At 42.1% G+C, this 23,383-nt stretch overlaps 1 protein-coding gene across 1 annotated transcript; it reads left to right on the forward strand.

Annotated features, from left to right (window-relative positions):
• Positions 1–217: 217 nt before the first annotated feature.
• marchf9 (membrane-associated ring finger (C3HC4) 9) lies at positions 218–21,876 on the forward strand. The gene is made up of 4 exons (XM_020650307.2): positions 218–2,105; positions 15,281–15,436; positions 18,499–18,691; positions 19,354–21,876. The coding sequence occupies exons 1-4, from the start codon at positions 1,758–1,760 to the stop codon at positions 19,683–19,685; spliced, it is 1,029 nt and encodes a 342-aa protein (XP_020505963.1). The 5' UTR covers positions 218–1,757; the 3' UTR covers positions 19,686–21,876.
• The last annotated feature ends 1,507 nt before the right edge of the window (positions 21,877–23,383 follow it).

A 23,383-nucleotide genomic window follows, 5' to 3' on the forward strand; every position in this document is an offset into this window, starting at 1 on the left:
TTCGTGTGTTTGGAATGACGAATTTCTAAACTGTTGTCTTTTTACTATGACCAAAGTAGGAGATCTGATCAGCCTACTTTTTTTATTGATACTCTCTCTCTCTCACACACACACACGCACACGCACACACACACACACACACACACACACACACTCATATTAACAAAGGGGCTCAGTTTTGTACTTCGCGGGCTCCCAGTGCATGTGGCCGCAGAGAACACGTCAGCAGAGGGGAGATCAGCACCCTGGACAGCGACGGCTGGTCAATAATAAAGCAACCAGAGCTCCTTCCCTGCCCAGCAGCCTGGAGCACGGGGAGAGCTGCTACATCTACCACTTCAAAAAAAACAAAAAAACGACTGGAAGAGGGGGACAATAACGACGTGTTAACAGGATGACAGCTTTGTCTTCTTCTTCTCCTTCTTCTTCTTCTTCTTCTTCTCCCTGTTCCGGAAGTAGCTGCTGCGTTGGTTCAATTTCCAAAACCGACCATTTCGAGGAGGAAAAATCAGCGCCAGCAGTATCATCACCACCATCTATCTGATCCAATAATCAATTCCATTACTGCTGTGTAATTGCTCTCGGATGCGAAGACATCTCCATGCGTCTCCCCCCGTTTTTTATCTCCCTCTCTAATTAGAAAAAGAATCGCACGGTGCCTTTTCTTCCTCCTGCCTCTTCTTCTTTGACATTTCAGCGTTGTGCCTGCCGTGTATTTTTTTTTTTTTTGTCTGTGTTGTTGGGCTTTGCGATGAAATGCTGATGGACATCGAGCGAAGATGGGAAACATGGGGCTCTCGGGTGTTTTTGTGCTGCTGCTGCTGCTGCTAGGCTCCGGAAAATGCAAATGAAAAAAGGAATTGTGTGTTTTTGATCTCGACGTGTGGATTTGTCGTGTCGGTGAATGGCTCGGATTCTTCGTGGATCGAAACGCGGGTTTACAGAAAGGAGATGAAATAGAAAGAGAGAGGGAGAGAGGAGGGGAGAGGGAAAAAAATGGACCATGATCTGAAGCTCGGGATGCTACAGTGAGGGGACAAATAAGAAACAGGAGATATTTTTATAATCGGATTTTGGATCAAACTTCCATTCCATCTCCTGCACCTTTTTTTTTTGGCTGTTTTTTTTTTTTTTTGGATTATGATTCTCGACAAGAGTCCCAGATGTGACTGTGTGGATGGCATGTCGTTGTATTTTACATCCCATCTTCTCTTTCCTGCCTCTGTGCTCCTCTCGCTTCCACTCGTCCACTCTCTCGCTGTCTTCTGCTTTGGGTAGCAAAACATGTAGGGCTATTTTTTTTTTTTGTCTCCCCCTCTTCTTTCTTTGCTGCAAGCTCCACAGTGCACAATCTGAGAGAAACCAGGAGAGAGCATGCAGCGGTGAAGAGAAAAAAAATGGACCGTGGAAATGAGAAAAAGAGAACAAGTTGTGGTGTTTTTCTGGGGTGCGGTGGAAGATGCATCTTAGACAGCGTTTGCCGAGTTGTTTGAGTAATGAATATTGAAAGAGTGTGTCGGCCAGCTGAAAGGGAAAATCTTTCATCCGCATTGGCTTAGGCACACATGCCATCAGTGGAGCGAGAGCCTTTTATTTCTCTGGATTTCAAATAAAAAGGCTGGTTGGGGTGATGATGGAGATGCTGCCCTGAAAACATTGGTTGTGTGAACAATAATAATAATAATAATAATAATAATAATAATAATAGAAAAACTTGTTTTATTGATTCCACTCTCGGATTCTGTATGTAGCCAAACATGTTCAAGTATCGGATCCGCATGTTTTTCAATGAACTGAAAGTCCTGGTGTTTATGCGATCCGATTCGAGACAGTCCGGCTCCGACACAGATAGACGGTCCACCACCAACACCACCACCACCATGCGAGGTCTGGGGATGGGCGGCTGCGGCTGGCCCCCGTTCGTCGACTGCCATTCCCGGGACGACGAGGAGGAGTACTACGGCAGCGACCCGCGGCCCCGGAGCCTGGCGTTTGAGGACAAGGAGCCCAAGCTGCAAGTGGGCCTGGACGCCGTGTCTCTGGCCAGCACCGCCAGCAGCCTGCGGACCCCCCAGTGCCGGATCTGCTTCCAAGGCCCAGAGCAGGTAGACATGCAGCAAGAGAAACGGTTCCTAACGCAGACAGACACACACACACACACACACACACACACACACACACACACACACACACACACACAGAGAGAGAGACAGACAGACAGGCTGTTTGTTTCTGAGCTTTAAAAAACGTGATGCTGTGGGGACCTTTTATTTTAACCATGCATGAATTGATCCAGGTCAGCTGGATTTTTTTTTTTTTTTTTAGGAATATTTTAACACACACACCATAGAGGATTTTATTGTAATCTGCCATTTTGATTTTTTTTGTTATACAGCAAATCACAAAGGGTCTCTGGAGCTACTACAACCATCCTGTCCTACATCTCTCTCTCTCTTTTCTTCCACCCACCTTCCCCTCAACTGCCTCCTCTGAAAAAAAAACAATCTAGGATGAAGCCTAGGTTGCTCTCGTTTAAAAATAGTCACATCAGTGTTATTTATAAGACAAATAATCCCACATTTATTTTCTTTAAAAAAATCTCCACAGCATTGAACAGCTGACCCTATGTTCTTAATTTAGAGACAGTTTTTTTTGATGATTGTTCAGTGATCTGTTTGTCTAAATAACACTGTTTTCATAGCTAAGTCAACCAGTTAAGGGGGGGGGGGGGGGGGGGGGGGCAGTTCCCACACATCTGAAATCCGGCCAGCATAGCAACAAAGAAAGTTAGCCAATTAGGTCTGCAGGATGACAAACAGAGTGAGAGGGACTGAATATGCATGACTCACAATCATTTTTTGTTAATGTGTAAATCAGCTGTCCCCCCCCCCCCCCCCCCCCCTCTGCGTGTGTCACACCACAGGATGATCAACTATTGATCCTGTGACGATCACTGTTCCCGGCCAGACAATGGTGTCTGTGACGTTGAAGAAAATTAATTTGTCATCCCCTCCTTTTGTTTTTGTCAGCTTCTGTTTTTTGTTGTTGTCTTTCTTCCGCTCTTGTTGCTGTTGCTTGAATTTCCCGGAGAGCCCCCCCAAAACAAAACAATAAGTAGTTCCCTTTCTCTTTGGTTCGCGGCCAAATGCGATCTGACCAGATGTGCAGAAACCTGCGCCGCCTGGCTCAGCAGGTAGTCCTTAAGCCTGAGATAATTAGAAACACTGTAAATCCTGTAGGAACCCAGATGGATATTACCATTTTAGTCACTTCCCTAAGATAGGCGTATAGTGCTATTACAGCCCATGTGCTAATTTCTGACATCTGCCTTGAGAGTTTTCTATTGTGAGACATAGTAAACTGGAGAGCCACAGGGACGGAGTATAAATCAGTTTCGGGGCTTGTTTTTGGATATGCAAAAGTCATTTCATGTTACAGACCGGGATCAACCCCAGGTTGCCGTCTTGCCCACTCAAAACATCCTCTGTTATTAAAAGGTTGATGTTTCGGGCTCTCCGGCAAGGTGACTCATCGTGCAACATGGCTCTGAGCTGCCTCTTTTAGCTACAGACAAAGAGCAAGCAAACAAAGCACTCTGGGAAAACCCTGAGACTACAACAAAATCAGCTCCTCACTCTGAAATTAGCTGATTCCTTTTGCCTCCTCAGCTCTCGATTTTCCAGTCTGTGCAAAAAGTGACTTATGCCCCCCTCGGGTGCAGGGTTTGGAAGGGGTGGGGGGGGGGGTGGGGGGGGGGGGCTCACGTTTGCCATTTTATTGTTATTTCATTATTCAGGCCGGTCACAACAGGGGCCAGGATCATGTCGCTGTCAGTGGGCCAATTACCTGCACACATAATCACCTTGCTCTGTGGGCTGCGTGGAGCATGAATCCTTATTAACTGTCTGTCAGAGCCGTCAGTTCGGTTCAGTAGCCGGGGATGCGACTCCACTTAACGCTGTTTGGATTCTCAGAAGTGTTACCAGAGCCCTGCTGGAGGGGGGGCCGGCATGTGTGAGCTTTGCATGGGCATGTTGGAGTGAGAGGGTGGAGGAGTGAGTGAGTGAGTGGTGGTGATCAAACCCCCCCCCCCTCCCCCTGCCCTTTTCACTTGTGGTGCCCAACAGCGTGTTTCCAACAGTGACACACAGTCTGGAGCTCAGAGGGGCGACTTTCAACGCCCAGATTTTGAGTCTAAAGGTTACAGCTGAGGAGGAACACCATTTTCTTAGTCATAGCAGTGACACACCAAATTAACACCTTCATGCTCTGCGAAGTGGCCGTCAGGGACAAGAACCCACGCCAGATCATGCAAACAAGGAGAGTGTGAGTTTGTGCGTTTTGGTGAGCAAACCTCTTTGTTTGTTTGAAAAAGCTTACTAGTTTACAGAGGGCTAAATATAATTAAAGGGATACTTCACCCATTTGCATTAATCTTTGTATCATTAGAAACCTGGTAGTGTTTTTGAATGGTCGCCCTCATTTTCCCCTAAGATGGGAAATCTTTGTATTTCTGAGTCTGAAACGGAGCTTCCAGTGACGCAAAATGACGATTTTTGCGTCACTGGAAGCTGTTGCGGTTAGCGGGGTGAAACTACAACGCTAGTTCCTCATATTTTCAACCACTGAAGCTACAGACCAATCACAGATCAATTGGTGGGAACTCACTCCCAGAATCGAAACTTAACGTAAAGGCACCAACTTCAAAATTTATTTCACATTTCTACTACATATATGACCCAATGTCAATACAGATTCATGTTTCAACGGGTGAAGTATCTCTTTAAGTTCTAGTAAATAAACCTAGAGTTAGACTGAGCCGACGGTGAATTGACCCGACTGAGTATCTGTGCATAGGAATCCTGACAGACCGGGTTACAGAAGCACTGAAGTGTCTTATGATCTCATGCAACTTTCAACACGGAAACATCAACTGTCCGTGCCTTCCACAACCATTTTCAGCTCACTGGCTATATGTGAAATCAATACAGCGAGGGTTCGGTTAGGCAAGGAATTAAAAGAATGTGGTATCTGGAAAATTAAAATGTGGGTTCAAATAGTGGTTAAAACTGGAGACATTTTAAGATCTTCACTGTTCAGTAGAAGCCAAGCTCTCGACACAGCCTGTTGTTTTGATAACTCATTCATCCGCCCTCACCCTCTCTGGACTTTGTTGCTTTAAAGTCTTCATATGTGATTTTTCACACTTAAATATAATATAAATCAAGTTTATCCTCTGAAAATAACTCTGTGAGTCATGACTGTCTACAATGGGTGTAACACCCGAGTCCCACTGTCTGTGATGTTTTCAGAGTTTTCAGAGTCCTATCTTCAGTTTGTTTACATCGCCCGGACGGCCGGCTGACTCCTCCCCTCGTGTATAAAAGTTGTTTAATTGAGGGACTAGAGAAAAGAAGAATAACATACTGTACTCACTGCTTAACTGTGTTTCTAGATCACGCTCATTTCAGGTAAATTTACATGCAGTGTGAAGATACCAGCATAATAAAGATCGCTAGCATTAGCATGCTAACACGACAATGCACTGCGGGTTGTTTTGGTTTCATGCTGGTGCTCAAGGGCGACATCTGCTGGATCAAAACATCACATATAAAGCCTTTCAGAGCACATCACCTGATCTCCTCCTCTATTCTTGTCCCAACTACAATGACCATAAGAGGGCTCTGCCACTTCAACTTTATAGAGTTTTTTTTTCTGTTTTCTTTTGCACAATTCTGTCATTTTTTTTAATGGCTGAACAGTCCTCCAAAACACATATGGGTCAAGCTGTTGCACATAGAGAAAATATAGTTCATTAACACACTCTGTAGTTTGTTTTGGCTTTGTACAGACTGCTGGAAAAAACAAGATTTGTTTCCAAAATCCAATCTTCAAATTGGAATTGCTGCGTTGTTATTTGCACGTACTTAGATTTGGATTTATGTGCCCACATCAACCAACCACTTCTCCATGAACAGATTTGTGCATATGAATGTTGGATCTGTATTTAGGGGGCAGGATTTTGATTTTTAAGGAAGCGTCCTGTGGTGTGTGAAGTCTGTTTGTGAGGAATACTGACCCACCTCAGGGCTCTTTGGTTGCATAGAAAAATAGTAGTTCATATGGAGAGCAAAAGTGGCAGAACTAAATAAAGCCAATACAGATGTGCAGTTCCTAGAGTGTCCACTTGAGGCTTGCCATAAACAAAGGAATCCCCATTAGGTTTCATGTGGAAATGCACGTTTTTACATCAGGAATAAACTTATAGGCAGCTATAAAAAACAGTTTTGGTCTAGACAGTTCCCTTTCTGTACAGGGGTTATTTGAATTTGAATTTGAATTTGCATAATTAGGGGCGTGGCTGATTTGCCTGACAGGTCGACATGTTGTAGCTGTTTGTCAGGAGGCTGAAGTCCCACCTCAGCTCCTCCTCTTTGACGGTTTCTAGACTGATCGAGAAGTAAGGCTGAGAAAGCATTTCCAATGTGGTGATCGCCTTTAGGGCCGCTCAATTATGGCAAAATCATAATCACAATTATTTTAATTGATGTTGAGATAACAGTTGTTAAACATGATCACTTATTGATTTGTGATGTGGATCATATGCATTTATCAAACTTACACACTCTTAACATTGTGAACACTTTAAAAAAGAACTACTCATGTGGCAAAAATTTAACAACAAACATTTTGATGATATCACGATAATTATCATGTTTTTATGATCGAGGGAAGACAAAATTGTATTTGAAATTGAAACTAGATTAATCACCCTATGATCGCCATCGATGGACTTCAAAATCCCTCTTTAGACACCAATGGTTGACATCACTGAGCCTACGTCCATGTTATATACAATCTATAGGCAGAACACGTTATCAAAAATGCGATCCTCGAACATGTTAGCCCGACGTGGATTCAGCCTTAATGTCTTTGTTTTGATTGCATCTGATTTCATATGTGGATACTGGTTCAGAGATATTCATTGTAGATCTCTTAATTCTGACTCCATTTTTGGCAGGAAAGACGAAATCTTGACCTGGATACTCATTTATATACTTGATGTGTTACCTACTATCCAAGTGATGGCTAATATTTTTGGTAGTCGCTCATATAGGCTAGGTCATCATGAGACAGCCACCATATTCCCAACATTGTCATGGACTTAAGTGGATGGTTTGCTGTAGTAGTAGAGTAGAAGGGCGTCAGACGCTGACGACGCAGCTTTCCATCAACTTGGCCTCCAAGAAATGGCACCGTCTTTAGTTATTATACAAATATTTGTAGTTTTATTCCATGGACCGTTGCTCTTTGTGTTGTCCTTTGTCCTTTGTGTTGCTGGTAGCAACATAGATCCTCCTGAAGCCGATTCACTTCCTTCACTTTGTATATGCCGTCGCTGTGTGTGTTTCCTGGACGATACGCAAACCAAGAATCAGAATCAGAATCAGCTTTATTGGCCAGGTATGCTTAAACACACAAGGAATTTTACTAGGATGATATAAGATAATAGCAGTGAGTAGTAAACAGGAGGTACGTTTTACAGTATTTACATTAAAAATTATGCTGAGAGAATTGTAACATCGTATATGTTCATTCACAGTGAAATGACTTTGCTGTTCCAATTTTGAAACTGATCAGACTCACACCGTCATGCCGTCTGAAATATTCACTAAAGCACAAAATGTGCATTAACCTGCAGCTGAAAATAGATCCCAACAAATGCCTACCATGCTTTCATTTGTGCTTTGTTTGTTAAAAACTGAAGAGAAATGATTCAGTCGTTTATTTGTGACACTTTCAAAATGAACCAAATCTCAGTTTTTAATCCGTCTTCTCAAAACAAAAATCCAGAGAACCTATCTCGTCCTGTAAAATCTGGAAAGTTGACTGTAAAACCTGATGTCACTTAACAGTCGACTTCACGGTCTGCTCGAACACAGTACAACTCTACAAGTGTTATTTGAGCGTGTGCACATCCTGCCAGTCCAGATGTGACCTTTCATGTCTCTTTCTCTGTTTTTTTATTATCGTGCTTGTTACCTTCAAATACACGCATTGACTCTCAAATGTGGAAAAAAAGACTTGCAAATGGCAAAAAAACATTACAAAGTAATAATGGAGAAGAGCAGAGCCCCACCGAGGCCGATAGTTTCATAATATGCAAATCTACAGGGTGAAGCTGCGTGTTTGTGGCTCGTGATCATTTTGATTGATATTCTGGTCACGATTATTAAACACGATTGCTGATTGTTGATTTTTACAACATCTGCATCACACACACTAAAACCTGGCTCTCTCTCTGCTCCTCACTTAAATCAAAGCGAGAGCCGTTCTGGTGGGAGGAGCGGAGCACACGCTGTGCTGTAAAGGAAGGGAGGGGTGCGCTTCATTTACCACTCATGACAAAACCTATGGACAAAGCAAGCACAACACAGCATGTGGCGCAGTAATCATTTAATCTCCATCATCTTTGTTTTCACGATTGTGCAAAGCCAAAATTGAAATTGAAAACTCCATTAATTGCCCAGCTCTACTTCAGTGGGGAACCACCGTTCATGTCAGGACATTTCAAGTGCTATGAGACTCATGCTGTGAAAATCTGAAGCTCTGTCAGCTCTGCTTTAACTTTGTACCTCTACAGTGACTATTTCATGTTTTTCACACACATTTATAGAAAGTAGAATTAGCTGGTTAGACTCATGAACTTGTTGATTTGTTAAGAAACTGTCCCGTCACACAAGTTGATAACAAGGTAACTATTTACATAAAAACCAGAGGACATGTGTTTTATCTTCTCAAAAGCAGAAAAGGTAGCATGACATGGTGGAGTCCATCAGCAGTTTAAAACATCAATGTGGCCTCAGGGATATCGCTCATTGGTTACCAAAGGGGGACGTTTGAAGCCCAGCAGTGGTGTTCTCTAAATTGGAATTGTCGTTTTTAAAGTAACTTTCAGTCAACCCAGTAACAGGCAAAGAGCCGGAGCTGAAGGCAAGCCTTAAGCCTCCCAACAAACAGCTACAACGCGCCCAATAAATATTTATTGAAAACTAAGGCTAATCAAAGAATTCACAATCTGTAAATCAGTGGTGGTTGAAATGGTGAGTGTTTGTAGTGATGTGGTGGCTTAAAAAAAAAGACCACAACTAACCAAATGTAGTGTTGACCGAGGCCTTGTCTGCCCGGGTGCACAACATCAAATGAAGTGGCTCCGCCCCTTTCTACCTGAAGGCAACCTGAGTGGGGAGAAATACAAAGGAGGAGCACTGACAGTCAGGGGTCATTACATCATTCATTACATCAAAACAGATGAGTTATAACCCCCCCAACACTATTTAGACTCACACTTTTATCTTACCAGGCTGCATCTGTAGAAAAGTGCATTTTAACATGTGACTTCTGAAGCTTTGGGAGACAGCCATCTACTTCCACATTGGCTTCGGGTGTCGGGTGTTGTCGCTCTGTGAAGTCAAAATCTGTTTTTGCATTGGAGTAATAAATTAAATCCCTTTGCCCATGTTTCATAAGAACAGGTTAATATAAGTTTTTTCCTGAATCCTGGCTGCAAACAGACAAAGAAACTGCATCGAAGACAAAACCTCCTCATGATGATGTTTCACCTGTTTTCATCTGAATGTCCCGGAGGTGTCATGGGGGTACGAAGTGAGGTAGTGAGGTTGGAGGTAGTGACAGAAGGCGAGACGGTTTTCAGCAGAGCGAGCGGGGGGGAGTGCAGCGCTGTGTGTGTGTGTGCATGTCTGACTGTGTGTATGTGGAGCTCTTGTGCTTCAGCGAATGTGAATTCACAGACTGGGACACCAATCTTACGCTGTTGTGGAATCAACATGAAGACGTGATGGCACTTTTGCGTTAAAAAAAGGAAGGAGTCTTAAAGGAGCTGCAGTTACAAAGAGAGGTCAGGAGCTCTAAAATCAGATTTCTATAGTGCGTAAAAGGTAAACGTGCATCGACTTCAATGAGAGATTGTGTCTTGTTTCAGGTGCAGAATAAGTTCTGACCTGACTGGAGGAACACTTCTATGTATTACTTTCTGGATCTTGTTATGGCCTTCATGTGAAAGTCTTAAAGTAACAGCAGTGAACTAACTAAACACTGTCATGTCTTCTTGATGTGCATACCGTTAGTTAATCCTTTGGCTTTTTCTGTCTCGCTGCAGTTTGATGTGACAGGATGTCGTTTCTTTGGTGGAGTTGGTTTGTTTGCTATATTTCAGTTCAGCCTTTTGTTTTGTGTAACTTCATTGTGTTAGCCTCCAAAATATCGTCTTTTGCCTGCTCCACCTTTCAGAAAATGTGTGCTCAAACAGGCCGTTTGGAGATTTTCCCTTCATGACATCACAAAGGGCAGTAGCCCCTCCCCCAGGTGGGTGACACTCCCACAGCTAGGTGTTTGTTCTGCCCTCTGAGTCTGCCTTCTCACCGTAAACAATAGGACATGGAGCGAGAAAAGCCAGAGTACACCCAAGCACCTTCCAGAGGGGGGGCGTGGTCAGACACCGCTCATTTACATATTTAAAGGTACAGACACAGAAACAGCCTGTTCTGAGCAGGGCTGAAATAGAGGGGTTTATAGACATGATCAAATACAGGATCAGAGTGGATTTGAAAAAGAAACTTCACACACATATTTTGAGGAGCTCTGAGACTTATTTAAACTTATTAAAAATGAGAAGAATATGTGACCTTTAAGAGTGTGCATAGATTGATATCAGATTAGGAGGATAACATTAATACATTATTTACATGATTAAGTTATTGACCCTAAAATTCTCAGGTGGAGGTCGGAGCAGGCCGTGCTCTGTGAGTTACGACCTCATTAGAACAGGATATTTTCCACAGTAACAAGTTTAAAACCAGGTAGATTTCCTAAAGCAATTTCTTGGAAATACAAAGCTTTCACCTAAAAGTGACCACATGCTTAGTCATAAAACTTACTGTACATCAACAGAAACATCATTCACCATCAGCTTGAACTCCCAACACAAACATTACTCATGTGCATCGTGCAGAATGATGATCAATATTTGTGAACATCAAACAAACTCCCTCCGAGTGTGAATCATCTTGAACCTTGTTTTGAGTAGTAATCTGGACCGACGAGGTAATTCCCACCAGTGTTTGCACATAAATTAATGTAATTACTCAATAGTGATGATTGGACGCATATGCAGAGAAAATCCCTTTGGGTATCGTGTGATTCAAAAACAAAATGTGGGCTTCTTCTTATTCATCATTTGTGGAGCAGCTCCAAAGTGTGCTGCTCTTGATTTTGAGTTTTAGATGAGACAGAAATCTGGACTGGAGTTTTCTGTCATCATAGTGTCATATCGTGTTCTGTTTGTGTTTTTGAAGGACTTTATTTTTTCTACTTTTTTTTCTAGTTGATCATGACATTAACATTCACATCAGCGCCTAAAAACACACACGTAAACACACACACACGCTTCTCACTACTGCTTGACATTTCAGAGATGTTTGCTTTCATATGGGTTTTTTATTTAGTTTCTCATATACTTCTGACCTTCTCCGTGTTATCTTTATAATGTCAGCAGGCGAGTTATTTTAAAGTTTATGAGTAGCATGTGGCTCATCTGCCAAATCCAATCTTTTTAAGCGGTGGGACACTTGAAGTCTTTTTATTATAAGAGGGAAGGTCAAACGAGCCAGATGGGGAACGACAGAGTGCAGACGGACAGAATGAAAAAAACCCTCCGAGCGTTATTTTGTGTCAGCACACTTCTCTGCTCTATAAACCTGCGTTGATTGAACAGGTAATTATCTGGCAACTTACTGTAAACCTAATCCGATTCATATATCTGAGTCACCGTGTGTAAACAAAAGATCCTTTTTTAAGAGCTGATGTTACTTCAAGACCTATTTACAAAACGCTCCTCTACTTTTTCATTTAAATTCATTTCTCCCCACAAGGGAGAAAAACGAGTATTTGAAGGAGCTTTATTTAAATATCAATCAATTCTGATCCTGCTCAAGATAGTTTTTAATCTCTGAAAAACACACAACTCAGGGCTGTGCATCCTCACTCGTCTCATCATGTCCTGTCAACATTACGTTTGGATATCACGACCATGCATCCTGTTACGCCCCACCATAAGGCGGCCCTATGGGGCTAACAACAAACCACACATTGACAGACAATCCCTGACTGAGGAGGCATTTGGAGTTGGGACTGCTGTGCCTCCTCAGTCAGGGATTGTCTGTTGTCTTTTGTTAAGTTACTTTCTAATTTGATCTGTGTTGTCATTAAGTTTAAGTAATTGTAATAAATCCCTTTGTTTTGACTTTCATTGAGGTGTTTAGTGTCTTTTAATGGGTCAATGTGTGGTTTGTTGTTAGCCCCATAGGGCCGCCTTATGGTGGGGCGTAACAATCCTCAGTTTTTTTCTTCCTTTTACCTCCCCTGCATCAGCTGCAGGCCTCTCTATGCTAAGCTAGTGACTCAAATGGCCAAGTTTGAAGGCATTTTGTTATCATTTGTGAAAGGCACATATTCAAAACTGTGCTTAAAAGTAGAGGCGATAAGTTGCTATCCAGTTTGAAATGTTCTTGTCCAGAGTCATCTGAGAAAAGTGGAAACTCTCATGTCAACACATTGAATATGAAGCAACAGTCGGTTAAATTAGCTTAGCATAACAAGGGGAATAAGAAGTAGAATCACTACAACAATACAGAAGATATGTTTACATCCTTTTTCAAATGTTTTTATTTATGATCTGGCCACTTTAAGGTCAAATATTCTTTATAAGATGAGCAGGATACGTCTGACATTTTTGTGAATAGCAGTTAAGTAAGCGAGAAGATTGATGCCGATTTCATAGCTGCTGAAGATATACCTAGCTTAGCTTAGCTTAGCATAAAGGCTATGAACAGATAGCCTGGCTCTGTACTAGACGACTCCATCAAGCCCTCAGAAGCAAACTAATGTAGGCCAAGATACCTCGTCTGTTTGAATTGTTATAAAAAAGTGTTATACAACCATTTGTGCTCACATGGGATGATGTGTGCTGGCTGGGTAGTGAGAGAAAAATGATGTACAGTAAGATTTCTGGATGGGTTGGCTGTTGAGCAGGTTTTCTTTCCTTAGCTTCTTTTTCTACTTTCAGTTAATGCTAAGCTAAGCTAACTGGCTTCCAGTGTCATATTGAAAGCACCAACTTAAAGAGTCGTCTCAGTCTCACTATTTAACTCTCAGAAGATTCACATTCAGACAACTTCATACATCCCAGAAGGGTGATTCAGATTCACAGCCTTACAGAGCCGTTGAAAGAAGCAAAGACAACATAAGGGAAACAAACAGTCACAGCAGCACTCAGGCGTTCACATGTCAGTAAGAACAGGTCGTCAAATGAGAAACCAGCGCTGTCAATCTAGAATTTCATAATACAGAAGAAAGCACATCATGTGTGTTAACTCAAATACTTTGAATGTCCATTTTCATCATGATTTTTTTGTTGCATATTTCATACTTTGGCTCAGTTTTTAAAACAGCTTATGCTTCTAAAAAATCATAGTATTTGTATTTGACACTACTGGAGTGAACTCCCGCACCCTAACCGACTGTCAGTTTGGATGTTTGATGTCTTCAGCATCTGTGAGGTGTACGTTTCTTCTGACTTCCCCCCCTGTATTAAATCATCGTCAGGCCTCAGCGGCTCACGTCTCCTCCACCTGCCTGCCCTTGAAGCTTCACCACACCTGCAGAGTGCTAACATGGCTGCACCACGCTGTGCCCGTTCATTGATTCACTAATGATTCACACTCACAACACGGCTGCTCTAAAAAGCTTTCACTCAATTATGACTCAGAAGTTTGGTTCGAGTTCTCATTAAATGAAATGAAAACTTTGCTGACGACACGCCATCAAATTTTCATCTTTCTGACAGAATGGATGTTTGACGCTGAGCGGTGACGACAGGCTGAATGTAGTCATCCTTAATGTGGTGCTGAGATGACCGAGGGTTTGGTCCAAAATCCTCTCGAGTTGGCTCTCGGAGATTGCATGAATATTATTAGAAGAGAAAAGGGTGTTCAGAGGGAGAGGAGGGAAGGTAGTTTTTATCTGAGGGAGGAAAAAGTCCGGCTGTTTGATGAGACTCAAATCTTTTTTAGTCTCGCTCTATGTTTTTATATTTCATTTCATCCGTTTTCTAATGTTGTAAACATGACCAGAATCTTCCAATCTCAGGGGATTCAACCCGACTACCAATGTAACCCTCCTCTCTTTGTTTATTTAAATCAGGTAGCATGTTACAACCAAGCGGCAACCTCCGGTCTTGAAAATCCAATCCAATGAAGCCAATGTGAAAGTGCAAAATCCTGCAGTTTGTCGAGTGTCCGCTTGAGGCTGGCTCCAAGAAGTCACATAACCACAACAGGAAAAAAAGGCGTTTTTACAGCATAAATTAACATGTTTATTACAGCCTGGTACAAAAAAAACTAAATCGGTCTGATTAGTTCTTGTCCTCACTGGCACCACACATTACTCTTGCAAGGCATCACTAATTTAAGCTTTAAGTGTGTTTCTTGACGAAGGTTTAGAGGGACCGAAGCATTGTGCCTTTTTTTTTTTTTTTTTTAAAGGATTTGTGACGAGTAATGTGCGGGATCTTTTCTTTTCAATGTGATATTTTTTATGTCATGCTCACTTACTTCATGAGATAGTTTGCGTCTTATATCTTGAAATAAGATGTTTATCTGGACTTGTCGGGTCAAGAAGAAGAAGAAGATACTTTATTAATCCCACAAGAGGAAGTTCACTTTATACTCTCTGTTATTGAGACATGTTACACACACACACACACACACACACACACACGTAGGCTGAAACACACACACACATGCACAAACAGGATCTTATGGACATGGACTAATGGAGAGATGTCAGAGTGAGGGGGGTGGTTTTGGTGCCATGCTTGAGGGCACCTCGGCAGTGCTCAGAAACCTCTCCAGCTACCAGACCAATATCCAGGCTTGGGCTGCAATTTTGACCACAAATTGGACAAACACTTTTGAAGATTTGAGTTTTTTGCAGTGTATGTTTTGAGATTAGGGTCGAAGGAGTTTGACAAAAAGAAACATGAGGTTTAGGAACAAAAGAACGGTGTGATCGATGCTGCTCAATTTGTTCTTGTTCTTATTTCAGGAAGCAGAGAACAGAGAACATTTCTGAAAACATTTATAAAAATCTGTTTCCCCCGCTGAAATAATAACGCTGTGTTTGTCTCTGTCTGTTCTTGCAGGGTGAGCTGTTGAGCCCCTGCCGTTGTGACGGCTCCGTGCGCTGCACACATCAGCCCTGCCTCATCCGCTGGATCAGCGAGAGAGGCTCGTGGAGCTGCGAGCTCTGCTACTTCAAGTACCAGGTCCTGGCCATCAGCACCAAGAACCCTCTGCAGGTAAGAGGAAGCACGAACACGGCAGCTTATCTGACAAAGACAGAAACGTTTGAACTGAACATAAAAAAAATAAAGGAAAAGTGGAAGGGCTAAAAAACTGCAGTTCCTCAATTGACCACTTGAGGTTTTCTCCCAAAGTGAGCTCATCCTTATAGAGAACAAACCATATGACGTATTTTTGTAGGCCAACCCTGAAGTAGCATCGCCATGAGGGTCTAACGAGAATTCTCCTCTGGGATGTTTTCATTGGATTTTGGATCACTGCAGAAAATAATCTCTGTGGTAAACACACGTTTCTGAAGCGTAGGCGTTTTGTTCAGCAGGATAATCTTCACAGAAGTAAAAACCTGACGTTATGCTAAAGCTAACTACACCACGGTTGGATGATTGTGACGTCACTAGCGTTATGCTTCAGACGATCTCCGATAAATTAATCCACGTAGCTTAATAAATAGTTTACTAACATAATATTCACCTTAACCTAAAGATTAAACCTACAGGAGACATCTCCGACTAGTGAGAGAGTTCCCGCCCTCTGTGTCCGGCGTGATGACCTTTAATGTCCACGACAACCACTGTAGTCACATTTAGCCGCTTGTTAGTAACCGCCTTTTTAAAGACGAGTAAAAACTTCAAAATTCTCAAGTCGGGGTTTTATGGTATTAAGGTCAAATGTCTGAGCAGAAACAAACAGGCTTGTACAAAAGGAAAGTTTGTCTCTTTAAACCGTTTCCTCATCTATTAAAACTGCAGGGGGGATATTTTTTACAAGTCACCTGTTAAATTATAGCAAGGCTAAACGTTATCAGTAATTATAGGCATGTTGCTTTGACTGACATGTGGCCGTCTCTACTTGTCTGATGAATCACTGCACTAAACAGCTTGAGAACAACAACAAGATGGCGCCTGCCAAAACAGCGAACACGAGGTTTTTAAAATGTAGTCCAGAAACCGATCGAGGACGACGACGTCGGGGGTGGCTACTTCCACGTCTCATGTCCAGTCTCTGATTTAAGCAAAAAAAATAATCATAAAAAAATGTGCTGGACACAAGCCGTCATACTCCCCCCTCTTGGAATATCAGAATGTGAGCTCGGATACTCTGCATGTTGAGGTGAATCCGACTCAAGCTGCTCATTGGATTAAAATGAACAAACAGACCATCGCAGCATGGCTCAGTACGGGTTTGGTTTGGCATAGCGTCCTCGTCAATATTTTTACTGAAAGTCTTATAGGCATATAGGGAATTAGAGAATCACCATGAAAAACCAGCCGCCGAAGTAACGTGGATATATAAACCCCCCCCCCCTCCTCGACACGCGGTCCAACACTGAACACTGTCAGGCTCTGTGAGGTAGCATTTTTAAAAATCCAGGCTGAGTGATCTTATTGCATGGGAGGGGCGAGTAGCCGCTGACTGTGACATTACATAATAACATATACAACATAAAAACAGTGCTGCATCAGACGCAACACTCTCATAGAGAACAAATCCTGGGCGGTCTCTGTGCTGCGAGTCCTGTTTGCCATATTGTGCTGACACATTTTCTCTCTGCGTCACTGTCCTTCTGCCCTCCTTTTCAGAGGCTGCCAATGGCTCTTAAATCTATTGATAAGGTGCCATCTATTGTGTGTGTGTGAGTGTGTGTGTGTGTGTGTGTGTGTGTGTGTGTGTGTGTGTGTGTGTGTGTGTGTGTGTGTGTGTATGTCTAATATTTTTAGATTCCTCTCTTTGCTGAGACAAAGTGTGGTAGCAGTACAGTTATTATGTCGACTTTAAACATGAGTAGAATATTTCTGTTTTTATAAGAGTAGTCGTTTGACAATCTTCCGGGTTTCAGAAGTTTTCATGTTTTCTTCTTCCGCTTCATCAACAGCAGGGTTGGTCATTTTCCTCCAGATCCACTTTTTAAGATTCTGGTTGAAATTGTCTTTAGGTCCTGACAGAAATTAACAACTCATGTTCTCTGAAAAAGGAATGAAGAAAGTCCGTCATCTGTAGCAGTTTGTAAGCCTGTAAAAACGTCAACCAATGTCTGCCACGAGGTACCAATCTGATGAACCAATCAGGCGCCTCCCCGTCTCCTTTGCATGCACGAGCCCACACTCAAAGCGTGTCACCGATGACTTTAGGAGTTTATACTGTGAGTTTATTTACCGCTGAATAAGACATGAGACGACGTAGTTTCTACACAATGCAAGCGATGAGTTGAGGTCCACTTCCTGACCTCAACGGGGCTCCTGCATGTAAGTGAGGGGGCGTGGCTTATGAGGGAGCACAGAGGGGAGGGGGCAGGTGCAGACGGAGCACTGAGGGAATGCTACTTTCAAAATCATGCTTGTTTTCAAAAATGACCAACCCTGCCTTTAAATCCTCTCACATCCCGTTGAGACTTCTTTAAGAGTCTTGACCTTTAGCCTGTGAGTGTTTGGACTTCACTTACGGACAAATTATTAATATTCAAAACCCCCAAACTATCCCCCCTTTCACGTGTGCAGCCCCCCCAAGCTAAAAGAAAAGGAACATTATGGTGCATTTGAGGGTAACCTACCACCGGATTTAACATGATAAACTCCCCTTCACATTGAGCTTTATTCATCTTTAAATGGGATTTAGTTACACTCACATATTTGAGAAGAGCAACGTCAATCAATCAATCAATCAATCAATCAATCAATCAATCAATCAATCAATCAATCAAACTTTATTTGTCTAGCACTTTTCATACAACAAATGTATCCCAAAGTGCTTTACATCAACATTTAATCAAACAGCAACAACATGACTCCCTCCCCCACCTCTACTTCACAATCCAAAAACTAAGGTAAGAAATAACTAGATAAGAACAGGTACTGAGGAAACACCATCATTTATTCTTAATGAGGAAACACAGGAGGTTAGAAATGTAATAAAACACATAAAAGGGTTTCTAAACTGTTTGAAATATTTACTGAAATGCAGCGATACGTTATTTTGGACGTAAATAGAACGCTTGAAATGGATCGTCTCTTCTCTTAGAGATCTTCTTTTTACCTGATTTGATACTTTTTCCTCTTTCCAGTGGCAGGCCATCTCTCTGACGGTGATCGAGAAGGTGCAGATCGCCGCCATTATCCTGGGCTCCCTTTTCCTCATCGCCAGCATCTCCTGGCTCATCTGGTCCTCCCTCAGCCCCTCGGCCAAGTGGCAGCGCCAGGACCTGCTCTTCCAGATCTGCTACGGCATGTACGGCTTCATGGATATCGTCTGCATAGGTAACGGTGGAGCAGAACACAAGGAACATGCAAACATAAAGTCACACCTTAGTTTTGTATAATCGTAGCTTTAGCAGCATTTATAGATTGATTGCACGAAGATGTTTTTAGTAAAGATGGAAGAAGCAAAAGGTTTAGTCGAGAGAGAATCCAAAAGATGCAGCCATGTGAGTTTGTCTGCAACACCACAGAAGTAAATTAATAAACAAAGGCTGTGATTTGAAACATGTATCCACTTCTTCACACTCTGTCGGTCGTTAGGGGTCATACGACATTACACAAAATGGACACCAAATAAGCAGATGGCCCATAGGTAGGAGGCGACGACTACACTTAAAAAAGCAAAAGCAGATTTCAGTTGTGTCGCAGAGAATAAACATTTTGTGTTTTCTGTGAGCAGACCTGGTTCCACTGTTCTTGTGTTGTGGTGAGTTGCCAGTGGAAGACAGCACTGAGAACAGATGGCATCAGATATCTGCACCGAGATTATTGCCAACTGTCTATTCTCATGCACAGGCGAGATGGAAAGTTCCTACCTACGAGGCTGATTGCAGCTCGCGGTGGGGCTTTTAGCATAATATTTGATGTAAAGGCAGTGGAGAATTCATTTGCTTTCATGCACTGTCCTTCACCCTGCTCCTTTTTTTTCTTTTTCTGTGCAGGCCTCATCATCCACGAGGGATCATCAGTGTATCGAATCTTCAAACGATGGCAGGCTGTCAATCAGCAGTGGAAAGTACTGAACTATGAGAAATCAAAGGACTTGGGCGACCCGGTGAGCTCGAGCAGCAAGGCGGGCGCTCGCGGCGGCCGCGGCAACCCTCACGGCCTGGCCAGCAGCAGCGCCGGGCGACAGAGCAGGAGGCTAAGGACTATTCTGAACCACCACTGTGGATACACAATCCTGCACATCCTGAGCCAGCTGAGGCCGAACGACCCGCGGATCAGCGCCGCCGCCAACCGGGAGGTGGTGATGAGGGTCACCACCGTATGAGACGGACGAGGATGTCAGTCTCTGTGCGCAGAAAATGTAAATGAAAGCAACGGACTCACGGACCTGATCTCAAATTTAAAAAACAAGACTTGTGTAGGCGACAGGAGTCCTGCGAGGAGCTGCCAGACAGACGGCACACACACTTGAGGATATCTCTCCTCTTGTTTCGTACAACAAAAGGAAAAGCCTGATGCTCCTTTTTTCAATAATTTAAGAACTTGCGAGAAAATAAGGATGAAAAAGCATTCAAAGACATCAAACAGAAAAAGGCGAATAAAACGTGTAAACAGGCTTTATAACCTAACCCAAGATGACGAGACGTTTTCTCCAGATCAATATCAGGATGCACAGAGACATTTTACTTTTGATTTGATCCTCTTGCTTTTGGTTTGTATCTCTCTTTTTTTTTCTGGGTTTTCTTTTTTACTGCTCACTTTGATTTTTTGTACGGATGTATGATTTTTAGAGGAAATCATGTAACTCCATACATGCCAAGCATTTCCAGACATCGATGTAAAAAATGATCTTTAGAAATTTCTACGAGCTGCAACGATGCTGGTAAAAAAAAAAAAAAAAGACCGAAAACTGAAACAAACAAACCGACAAAACAAAAAACATGAGGGGAGGTGGGGGGAGGGGGGGGGGGGGGGACACTGAGGTGACGACTGAACAAATATCTCAAGTTAAAAAAAATTAAAAAATGGAAAAAAAGAGAAAACAATAAGATTCAGTGACACTTAAACTTTTTGCAATAAGGAGACGTATGTACATTTCACAGGGGGATTTTTGCATGGGTATATAATTTTATTCTTCATCACATAACATAAGCACATGACAAATTTGCTCTATTTCGAATGGTGCTTGCCAAACTAAACACTCTAGAGACATCTGATTTCATCGCACCGACTTTTTGTCCACATGACAAAATGGCTACAGTGTGTTACAGCTCTTTCAGCTCAAATACAGATTGTTGCTGCTGTGTGTGTGCTGATTCAGATTTGATAATAAGTAAACTATTGGATTAAAAACAGGGATTGATGATCTCTTACTACTCCGTCTCTTGACTCTTCTTTACTCCACTCTGGACCCCTGCATGTCCTGGATGAATGTGTGGCTTTGGTTTGTTTTTATAAAGATTTATTTTGGGGCTTTTAATGGAGAGATAGGAGAGTGGATAGATTCAGAAATCAGGGAGAGAGAGTAGGGAATGACATACAGGTGGGATTTGAACCTGGGCCGCCCGCTTGGAGGAGCAAAGCCTTCATACGTGGGGTGTGCGCACTAACCACTGTGCCCCCTGCTTTTTTAACCTTTTTTTTTATGGCCTTTATATTGGATAGAGTCAAAAACCTGGGGTGAGAGAGACAGTGGGGAATGTCATGCAGGAAAGGAGCCACAGGTCAGATTTGAACCCGGGTCGCCCACTTGGAGGAGCGTAGACTTTCATACATGGGGCGTGCGCACTAACCACTAGGCCACCAGCACTTCATAACGTGTTGCTTTTTAAGTCTCCTATGTGTTACATCCTGATTTGTTCAAGTTAACCGTCAATTCAAAGTGAAGCAGATCTAGAAGGAAGTCACTTGATGACAGTGAAGCTGCAGACTAGTAAATTATTTTGATCCTTTCAAGCCAAAGAAGTTAAACTGATTTTGTGGTCGCAGCTTTTTTTATTGTGATGACTGTGAGCTGTCCTCTGTCGTTCATGATTTAAACCTTTAACACATCTTTTCTGTTGGAAACTCAAGAGAAAATATTGCAGCCATCACATTACATTGAGACTATTTAACAGTACATGTGATTATGTTTGATGCCGCACGAGCTCGACTCAGACGACACTCATTTATTCATTTGGCTTAACCTTTATTTACACGAGTCAGTCCATGAAAACAGGACCAAGAGTCTGCACACGGGCCTGCAGCTTAGTGAGGCCGTGCTAACATCTGAAGCACATCAGTGCTCTGAGGGAAATGTAAAGGGCAGCATGCTAACATTCTCATATTGACACTACTAACATGCAGATGGTCGGCATGTTTACCATCTTTAATTTGGAGCCCGAGCATGCTTTGCTTTGATTTACTTAACATATAATACAGCTGATGTTTTTTCCTTTGTGTATCTGTCGTGTCTTGATGCCTGCTGCAGATCTAATCTGCTTCAGGATGATAATAAAGTGGAAGTTGATTTTGAAGGCTAGTTTTTTTTATAGATTTAGTATCATCATCTGACTGTACTATAGAGGTCTGAAACCAAATTTAATGGAAATTCACTCAATCCAACCAACGTCTGCAACCAGGAGAATGAATCACTCCACAACAATTTGAATTTATGGTGTCAGAATAATCGGAGGAGATGTAACTTCCCCACAGAGGCACTTTGAGGTGAACCAGGGGGGCCAGGTTATAACAATTTATAACAATATTCCCTCAAGACCGAATTTCCTGAAACCTGAAATTAAATTCCTCATTGACCGTGAGGGCCGGTGACATGTTGTTATTTCAGTAAGAAAATCTAATTATCAGCAGCTGAATTCCTTTGAGCTGCTTAAATATCAGGCTTCTGTTACTGAGCATTGTGACTCACTGAGTGGAGCCACAGTTAAAGTGATTAGTAAATAATAACTCTGGTTAAATTTGTGCCAGTGGACACATATAACTCTGACTATGAGATGCCTGTTAAATCCTGTATTTAGTTTTTGGTGGTGTTTATCTCACAGCCAGACAGACAAGTTGTCACTGAAGTGTGCCGGTGCAAAAAGTTTTCTTCGCTGGAAATCGGTTAGTGTTTGTCGCCCTCCAGTGGTTGCTGTAGTACTTGTCGGCCAATCGCCCTCAATATGAAACCATTTCATGTCTCAAAGGGACAGAAAAACAAAAGTATTTTCTCTTTCCTGCAGCTAGAGGGCGATACAAAGCCTGCAGCAAGAAGAAAACAACATCTGAAGGTGTGTGGAAAGTGTTGATGAACTCTGGCTGTCTCTCTTTTCTTTTTGGACCATGCAGAGACAAACAGAGAAACAAGGACAAGAAGTGATCCAGCGGTTTGGATGAAATATCAAATAAGACATCTTTTTACTTTATTACACTTTATGTTGTATTAAAGCAGGAATAGTCTTCAATAGGAACATTTGATGTTACTCGGATCTTGTACCTAAATAAAAGTTAAGCAGTGTAAAAATATTTTAACATATCCTGAATTGGAAGTCATAGTTACGGTACAGAAGGCATTCAATTATTATAATTAAAAAAATAATTTCACCCTCTATTACTCTGATACAGGCCTAGTAGGCTAGATGATTAATCTGATACATATAATAATAATTAATAAAATACATTAAAAAAAATAGTTGGAAAAATTCGGCTTATTATCATTGTTGTTATTAGAAGTTGCTGTACTAGTAGTAGTGTTATCAATTTTAAATATTACGCCTATTAGTATCAGTTTCATGCTCAATAAAATGTTTTATTTTGAAATGTGTAGCCGGAAACACATTTTTTTTAATATTTAGATATTTTAATTTCGAAAGGAAACTGCATAAAGAAAATGTTAGACCTCGAAAATACAACTATAAACTATTATCTAAACTTTCTTTCACTCCATGTGCCATGTAAAAAGTTTAATAACAACAATTAAACGGGTCTACCTTGTTTTATTTTGGTAGTTCGTGTATTTTGGTAGAGGTAAGTGAGTCTCGAGCT

Source organism: Labrus bergylta, chromosome 12, assembly GCF_963930695.1.
Source record: "Labrus bergylta chromosome 12, fLabBer1.1, whole genome shotgun sequence".
Classification (NCBI taxonomy): Eukaryota; Metazoa; Chordata; class Actinopteri; order Labriformes; family Labridae; genus Labrus; species Labrus bergylta.